A 9,646-nucleotide genomic window follows, 5' to 3' on the forward strand; every position below is an offset into this window, starting at 1 on the left:
GTTAACTGACTTGCCTAGTTAAATAAAGATTAAATGAAGGTGTAAAAAAATTATTAAAAAATCGGCAAAATCGGCGTCCAAAAGTCTGATTGTTATGAAAACTTGAAATCGGCCCTAATTAATAGGCCATTCCGATTAATCGGTCGACCTCTAATAGGGACAGCTGAATAACTGTTGAAGTTCTAGATAGCACATTTTTTTCTTGTGCAATGGCACAATTTCATGCGTCTGAAAGCACAATATTCAAAAGTTCTAATCACCTTGTAAATGCAGCTGTAATGAACTCGTGTAAAATTTCCCATAACAAGCGTTCAAATCAACACGATTTGAAACTCTTGACCGTCCATATAAAAATGCCCATAACAAGCGTTCAAAGCACCTGTAAACGAACTGGACAGGTGAACAAAAATCGATAGTATAAAAAAATTGCATTTGACACTTGAAAAAAGCAAGTGAAAAATGATAATTACAAGTGTTCCCGGTAAGCTCTTGGCCTTCCATACCTCACAGCAGGTGGCGGCATTGCACAAAGAAATTGTGCGAACGCCATGAAACCAACGAAGAAGCTGTGGGCATAACGAAGCGGCAAAAATCAAACCTGTGGACAGGTGATTGGTAGTAAAAAATAAAAGACGTTTTGGGCACATCGACGAGGGGAAGGATTTTAGACAGATGTTACCAAACTAGACACTAAAGTCGCAAATGGCTCAACGATGTCACAAGGGACAGTTTCGGCACGCTTGTCAATCAACCCCACAAGTGGCAACTCGTGAGTGACGTAATTCGCTGTCTAGAAAAGGTTAACGTTAGCTAGTTAACGTGTTAGTGTTGTTTGCTTGTTTAGGTAGCTGCAGTACCGTAGATGAGCTGACGTTAACCGTTGTTCTTGACCTGTCTTGTCAAAGAAGTAACTAACGTTAGCTAGCTTTTCTACAACTAGCTAACAAGTTCTCAACAGCTAAAACATTTACAACTAGCTAGTTATTTAGCTAGTAAGCTATGTAACGTTATCCAGCTAATATAACGATGTTAGTAAACGCTAGTTAGCTATACAACTGCCAACTAACCTTAACTGGTTTAGCACTAAACACATTTCGCTAGCTAGTCTACAGCCTTAACAGGCGCTAATTTATTCCTACAGTCAGGCTAACCACAACGATGTCTCGGAGGCGGCTTGACAACCGCAATGGACCTACTGGGTTACTTGGAGAAATTCAAACCCTTATCAATACGGAACCGATGGACAGTATGTACGAAATCACCGGCGAGTTGGGCAGGTGAGCCAATGCTAACGTTACTATTTCCCCCTTTTAAAGCTTTCTAATAGTAGTAGCAATAGTAGTTGACTAACAGTTAAGACTTTTTAACTACATTGATACTTGAACTTTGTTTACCAACTGTAAATGCCTACCTACAATATAGCTAGCAAGGCTACCTCTAAGATTGTGTATCAGATAGTTTTGGTGTACCTAGAGTTTTTATTGTTGGATAGGCTAAATGTTAGAAATTGCACCAAATAGGCAAGTCTACAAATAGATGTATGGAAAGGCATTTCTTACAAGATCATTTCGTTTTATGAAATTTCATGAAAATGCATACTTGGTGGAAATTTTTTGTTCCATTTTCATACGATTACCACATTGTCCTTTTGTAAGCGATGTGGCTATAAGTGCTCTACATGAGCCAAACCTAACATTTGTTGCCTATCATAAAGGACCCATTAGGGTATGTCACATCGCTGGTGTCCCCAACCTTGCTAGTGCAATTCAGGAGGAAGGAAGCAAGGGCATGTGAAAACCAGACTTGAATTCAGCCACAGAAGAAATGAGGAAATCAACTATGTCTGGCAACTTCCAGTTTGTGTTTTTTCTTTCTTGGTGGTGTTGGCAAAGTTTGAAGGGGAAACGTTGGCTACATTAAGAATGTGTGCCCAAACAAAGATCTGTTATCATGGTTGAATTACCAGGCGCAGGACCCCCCTTGTCTTTGTTAGTCAGCCTCGCTCAGATATATTAAAAACGGCAAACGTTTCTCTCTACCCTGTGGCAAAAGGTGTAGAATTGCAGGAAATTAGCTGTAAAACAGCTCATTTTCCACTACCACATGGCGAAATGAGTAGAATTGAATGAAATTTGTTATAAAATTGTTAAATGTTCTCTCCGCCCAATGGAAAATGTGTAAAATCCAGAACTTGCTTTAAAACTGCAACATTTCCTCTCTGCTGTCAACAGGAGGGCCACTAAAACGTTGGTCAAGAGCATCTGCTGAATGACCTAAATGTACATTTTACATTTACATACAGTACCAGTCAAAAGTTTGGACACACTCACTCATTCCAGGGTTTTTCTTTATTTTTACTTTTTGTACATTTTAGAATAATAGTGAAGACATCAAAACTATGAAATAACACATATAATCATGTAATAACCAAAGTGTTAAACAAATCAAAATATATTATATATGAAATTCTTCAAAGTAGCCACCCTTTTCCTTGATGATTACCAAGAGTGTGCAAAGCTTTCTCTCAACCAGCTTTGTGCGTTAGTCACCTGGAATGTGTTTCAATTAACAGGTGTGCCTTGGTAAAAGTTAATTTGTGGAAATTCTTTCCGTAATACATTTGAGTCAATCAGTTGTGTTGTGACAAGGTAGGGGTGGTATACAGCAGATAGCCCTATTTGGTAAAAGACCAAGTCCATATTATGGCAAGAATACTTCAAATAAGCAAAGAGAAATGACAGTCCATCATTACTTTAAGACATGACGGTCAATCAATCCATAATATTTCAATAACTTTTAAAGTTCAAGTGCTGTTGCAAAAACCATCAAGCGCTATGACGAAACTGGCTCTCATGAGGACCGCCACAGGAAAGGAAGACCCAGATTTACCTCTGCTGCGGAGGATAAGTTCATTACAGTTACCAGCCTCAGAAATTGCAGCCCAAGTAAATGTTTCAGTTCAACTAAAAGACACATCTCAGCATCAACTTTTCAGAGGATACTGCGTGAATCAGGCCTTCATGGTCAAATTGTTGTAAAGAAACCACTAAAGGACACCAATAAGAAGAGACTTGCTTTGTCGAAGAAACACAAGCAATGGACATTAGACCGAGGAAAATCTTCTTTGGTCGGATGAGTCAAAATCTGAGATTATTGGTTCTAACTGCTGTATCTTTATGAGACTCATAGTAAATAAACGGATGATCTCCGCATGTGTGGTTCCCTCCATGAAGTATGGCGGTGGTGATGTGATGGTGTGGGGCTGCATTGCTGGGGAAGTTGTCGGTGTTTTATTTAGAATTCAAGGTACACTTAACAAGCATAGCTACCACAGCATTTTGCAGTGATACGCCATTCGTTTTTCAGCAGGACAATGACCTAACACACCTCCGGGCTGTGCAAGGGCTATTTGACCAAGAAGGAGAGTGATGGAGGGCTGTATCAATGACCTCGTCTCCACAATCACCTAACCTCAACCTAATTGAGATGGTTTGGGATGAGTTGGATCGCAGAGAGAAGAAAAAGCACCCAATAAGAGCTCAGTATATGTGGGAAGTCCTTCAAAACTGTTGGATTAGCATTCCAGGTGAAGCTGGTTGGGAGAATGCCCCCTGTGCAAAGCTGTCATCAAGGCAAAGGGTGGCTATTTTGAGGGATCTAAAATATATTTGGATTTGTTTAACCCTTTTTGGTTACTACATGATTCCATTTGTTATTTCATAGTTTTGATGTATTCTTTTATTCAACAATGTAGAAAATAGTAAAAATAAAGAACCCTTGAATGAGTAGGTGTGTTTAAACTTTTGACTGGTACTGTGTGAACTGATGTTCAAATGGTAACAATGTTGTCTCCTTCAGAGAAGACGAAAATGACCCAGATAGTGTGTGATTTTTAAAAAATGACTCAGCCCTCCCTCGATCTGTCCTTGGTGCCAGGGGGAAATTTGCCGTGGTGAAGCGGTGCATGGAGAAGGCTACGGGAAAGATGTTCGCCGCCAAGTTCCTGCGGAAGCGGAGGCAGGGCCGAGATTGCCGGGCCGAGGTGGTGCACGAGATGGCCGTGCTGGAGGCGACCCGCAACAACCCTCGTGTGGTCAACCTGCAAGCTGCCTACGAGACAGACCACGACATAATCCTGCTGCTGGAATAGTGAGTCATTATTTAAAATGTAAAAAAAAAAAAAAAATTGCACTCAATGCTATCAGTTCAGTCGGTAACATTTGAAATGTTCATTGTTCCCACAACATCCACTTCACACCACCATCAACTTCCTCCACTACATCTGTCAGCTCCTTAACTCGTGTATGTTTCAATTTTTTTTAAATGTATAATGTACAGGACAGATGATAGGCTATTTAAAATCTTAACAGTTTATCATATACCTGAGACAGTATAATGTGTGATTCCTATGGATGCAAATTTAGACACATTTTGCTTCTGACTAAGCCCCCCTCATTAACCGGGTCAGCAAACGGTTATATTTTTTTTACAAGACTAAAGGGACGTGACCAACAGAAAATACTATGCATGCATACCAGGAACTGACATTTTTCATTAAGAGCTTAATGGAAACATGCAACAATAGCAAGCCTATCATTTTACAGTCAAAAGGCTATATCCTATAATTGAGCATGCAACCCCTGTAATGAAGCAGTTAATAAAACGCAGTTTTCAAATATTTGCCAAAATGTAATTTGCGGAAAAACACAGTTCTTAACAGCGCACCTAATGTGAGCAGTTCCATATATGACAGAGCTAAAAAATCTCTGTTAGAACCTAAAAGATGGGGAATCTAATACCAACAACTAGGATGGGTTGCTATGGCTAGGATGGTGCCTTAGGCTTCTGGACAGCAAAAGAAAGTTCATATAAAAACCAATAAAACAGAGATTTTTTTTTAAATTTAGCCTTTATTTAACTAGGCAAGTCTGTTAAAAACACATTCTTATTTATGACGGCCTACCAGAGAACAGTGGGTTAACTGCCTTGTTCAGGGGAAGAACGACAGATTTTTACCTTGTCAGCTCGGGGATTCAAACCAGCAACCTTTCGGTTACTGGCCCAACGCTCTAACCATTAGGCTACCTGCCGCTAATGGCATGAGGATGTCTTTATAAAATTTCCTCCAGGTTTCTATGGTAGGATTTTGGCTAGGCTACTTTGAAGCAATGTAAGACATGGCTCATTATTTGAAGTAAAGTAAAACGTTCAGGTTTCAAACAATTTTACTGCCTCAAGCTCACGTTGCAAAGTGGTGGGTGACGCACTGATAGCCTTCCTACTGTTGACTATAGCCTATGGCCTCGAATGGGAATGTGAGGTGCTCTTGAATTACGAGTTGAGATTGAGAAATAATCGTGGTCATCAAGAGTTTAATAGCGATTGCATTTAGAATGGTTATTTATTGGGCAATGACTGGGTTTATAAAAGCACGTTTCACTCCCTTACCAGCTTTTTCAGGAGGTGCTCTCGCACAGTCTGACAGGTGATAGGCTATTCCGCTCCTCAAACTAAATCAAATCAAATCAAATTTTATTTGTCACATACACATGGTTAGCAGATGTTAATGCGAGTGTAGCGAAATGCTTGTGCTTCTAGTTCCGACAATGCAGTAATAACGAGCAAGTAATCTAACTAACAATTCCAAAAAAAAACTACTGTCATACACAGTGTAAGGGGATAAAGAATATGTACATAAGGATATATGAATGAGTGATGGTACAGAGCAGCATAGGCAAGATACAGTAGATGATATCGAGTACAGTATATACATATGAGATAAGTATGTAAACCAAGTGGCATAGTTAAAGTGGCTAGTGATACATGTATTACATAAGGATGCAGTCGATGATATAGAGTACAGTATCAACGTATGCATATGAGATGAACAATGTAGGGTAAGTAACATTATATAAGGTAGCATTGTTTAAAGTGGCTAGTGATATATTTACATCATTTCCCATCAATTCCCATGATTAAAGTGGCTGGAGTAGAGTCAGTGTCATTGACAGTGTGTTGGCAGTAGCCACTCAATGTTAGTGGTGGCTGTTTAACAGTCTGATGGCCTTGAGATAGAAGCTGTTTTTCAGTCTCTCTGTCCCAGCTTTGATGCACCTGTACTGACCTCGCCTTCTGGATGGCAGCGGGGTGAACAGGCAGTGGCTCGGGTGGTTGATGTCCTTGATGATCTTTATGGCCTTCCTGTAGCATCGGGTGGTGTAGGTGTCCTGGAGGGCAGGTAGTTTGCCCCCGGTGATGCGTTGTGCAGACCTCACTACCCTCTGGAGAGCCTTACGGTTGAGGGCGGTGCAGTTGCCATACCAGGCGGTGATACAGCCCGCCAGGATGCTCTCGATTGTGCATCTGTAGAAGTTTGTGAGTGCTTTTGGTGACAAGCTGAATTTCTTCAGCCTCCTGAGGTTGAAGAGGCGCTGCTGCGCCAACTAGGCTCTGTATGCTGTGCGAATATAATACATAAGATGTATGACTAGGGCTGTGGTGGTCATGAAATTGTCAGCCTGTTATTGTCATGCAAAAGAATGCTGGTCTCACAGTAATTGACCATTTATTAATGTAAACCTGTTTAGCATTTCCAGGCTTCTACCCATACAAGCTGCTGATGCACTCCTTTTGAACATCTACATAAAAAAATAAGTATAATAAATAAATGTAATGTACACCATCACAATCAATCCATTAGTTATTTTAGTTAGTTCTAAAGCAACATGATAGGAAGCTCTTGTATTTCAGATGAACAGAATATGAGTTGGCCTAATGTTGGCTTATGTTATCTGGCTATGCTCCATGCCATAGGCTGTAGGCATGTTCATTTAGAAGACAAGATATGCTTAAGTCCCGTGCCATTATTTTAATCTGAGTTTATAGAAAGAGGCATATAATTGAACTTAGCTAAAGAAAATATAAATACATTTTTCCCATTAGTGAGTGTGCATATGAAGTGGCTGTATTGAGCGTAAAAGTTATCATTTGAAACAGGTCCTATATGCTAGATTGAGAGTTATTTGTAACTTTAGTTGTGAATGATACAAACCTTAGACTGTCTTCTAAATCAAAACAGCATGGTACAACTATAGGCTGTTGATGATTTGAGAAAGTAGCCCCAAAAAAAGCTTGCACTCTGTTCCTTGCCTCAGGCTGCACAGCTGTTCTCTCATCAAGTTATCATATTTTCACTGATCAGACTATTCTCAATTGAGTCTTGTCTTCACTAAAATGTAAACATAGTTTCGATTTAGAATAGCCCGTTATCACATGGGCAGGCGAAAAAATACATGTCATCTGCATGCACTCAAAAAGTGAATGGAGGCGGTGCTTTTCTGCCGATCCATTTTGTAGGTTACTTTTGTAGGCTACGTCTAGTAGAGGTTGACAGGGAGTGAAAGGTAATTCCTGTCCCATCTTGTCATGTTAATTATTTTCCTGTACTGTTCCTGATCTTGCAACAGTTCTATAACCTCAGAACTTTCATGTCCCTTCCATATTTAAAAAATCACTCCCGTCCCGTGCTCATTTTTGTGCCAGAAATATGTAGGCTATTATTTGTTTTGGAAGTATTGAAAATAATTTCAGTAATTCAATATGCGACAGTGACATGTAGTTGTCTTACCTGCACTGACTGTAGGCCTAAGTCGATCTGGTTAAGACTGTATTCTAAATGACCTAAATGTAGATGATTAAGGCTGGAGGATGAGGACAGACCCCCAGCAGGATGGTCTGCTCAGCACCTTCATAAAACTGTAGCCTACAGCTGAACACTGTATACCATATGAACATTTACAACACATTAACATTTACAACTTGAACATAAAACACAAAATTAACCTGAGCGTCAGTACTGCATAAGTCAATCTATTTATATATCACTCTTCACCTCAGATGGCATGGGTTTAGTTAAATACGCAAACAATTGGGTTTGAAGGTAAACTTGTTAGGAGTAGAGCTTCATGCCGCTTGTCCCGCTCTCTGAGAGGTAGGCCACACAAGCTCACAGAAAGGGACCGCCGAGTGCTGAAGGACCTGTCCTTGGTTGCAACACTCACTACCAAGTTCCAAACTGCCTTTGGAAGCAACAAGAACTGTTCGTCGGGAGCTTCATGAAATGGGTTTCCATGGCCGAGCAGCCACACACAAGCTTAAGATCACCATGCCAAGTGTCGGCTGGAGTGTTGCCACCATTGGACTCTGGAGCAGTGGAAACACGTTTTCTGGAGTGACGAATCACGCTCCACCATCTGGCAGTCCGACGGCTGGATCTGGGTTTGGCGGATGCCAGGAGAACGCTACCTGCCCCAATGCATAGTGCCATCTGTAAAGTTTAGTGGAAGAGGAATTAATGGTCTGGGGCTGTTTTTCATGGTTCAAGCTAGACTTCTTAGTTTCAGTGAAGGGAAATGTTAATGCTAGAGCATACAATGACATTCCAGACAATTCTGTGCTTCCAACTTTGTGGAAACAGTTCGGGGATGGCCCTTTCTTGTGCCCGACTTCACTAATACTCTTGTGGCTGAATGGAAGCAAGTCCATGCAGCATTGTTCCAACATCTAGTGGAAAGCCTTACCAAACGCGTGAAGGCTGTTATTGCAGTGAAGGGGGGGGGGGGTCCAACTCCATATTAATGTCCATGATTTTTGGAATGATGTTCGATGACCTTGGTTCCTTGAGCTTGGTTCCTTCATTATTAAAGACAACTCTTATCATATTTAGCTAAAACATTGCTCTTTCCTTGGCTCTAATGTTAGTGATGGTCCTTGGCTGGTGCAAGACGTTGCAATTCCTCCATCAAAGGCTTCATCATTTATCCGATATGGGTTGGCATTTGAGGTAGCCTCATGACTGGCTACAACTGGAGCAAGGCGCAAGAGTGAGCTGAGGGGAGGGGGGAAATGACTGACTTTTCTTTTTTTAAATGATATTAAGTAATCTTTATTAGGCCTAGCCTACAGTTGGGGCTCCCGATCCAGTGCCTGGTTCGATTCCAGGCTGTATCACAACCCACCATGATTGGGAGGCCCATAGGGCGGCGCACAATTGGCCCAGCGTCATCCGTGTTAAGGTTTGGCCGGGGTAGGCTGTCATTGTAAATAAGAATGTGTTCTTAACTGACTTAAATAAATGAACTGGTTTTATATAGAGAAATCTTTGGAGGGAGTTGAAAGTCCGTGTTGCCCAGCAACAGCCCCAAAACATCACTGCTCTAGAGGAGATCTGCATGGAGGAATGCACCAAAATACCAGCAACAGTGTGAAGACTTACAGAGAACTTTTGACCTCTGTCATTGCCAACAAAGGGTATATAACAAAGTATTGAGAGAAACTTTTGTTATTGACCAAATAATTATTTTACACCATAATTTGCAAATAAATTCATTAACCCTACAATGTGATTTTCTTTCTCATTTTGTCTGTCATAGTTGAAGTGTAACTATGATGAAAATTACAGGCCTCATCTTTTTAAGTGGGGGAACTTGCACAATTGGTGGCTGACTAAATACTTTTTTGCCCCACTGTATAACTCTTAACTATTCTTGTACTGCCGGTTCCTGTAGACTTTTGATCCTGTCCTAAATTTGACTCTAGAACTAATCTCCCATTCCTACCAGAATCCCAGGGGACCTGTGTCAATGCA

General features: G+C 40.8%; 1 protein-coding gene across 3 annotated transcripts in view; it reads left to right on the top strand.

The window, feature by feature from the left end:
* The first annotated feature begins 532 nt into the window (after positions 1-532).
* The window catches only part of LOC112234974 (serine/threonine-protein kinase 17B), a 21,691-nt gene continuing 12,577 nt past the window's right edge, over positions 533-9,646 (top strand). For 2 of the 3 annotated variants that reach the window (XM_024403321.2, XM_042315233.1), the window contains exons 1-3: positions 534-769; positions 1,142-1,277; positions 3,937-4,149. In XM_024403321.2, coding sequence (XP_024259089.1) covers positions 703-769; positions 1,142-1,277; positions 3,937-4,149 — 416 coding nt within the window. In that variant the 5' untranslated portion in view covers positions 534-702. Of the gene's footprint in view, positions 770-1,141; positions 1,278-3,936; positions 4,150-9,646 lie in introns of all 3 variants that reach the window. The other variant, XM_024403331.2, reaches the window with a different exon arrangement.

This window comes from Oncorhynchus tshawytscha, linkage group LG03 (genome assembly GCF_018296145.1).
Source record: "Oncorhynchus tshawytscha isolate Ot180627B linkage group LG03, Otsh_v2.0, whole genome shotgun sequence".
Lineage (NCBI taxonomy): Eukaryota > Metazoa > Chordata > Actinopteri > Salmoniformes > Salmonidae > Oncorhynchus > Oncorhynchus tshawytscha.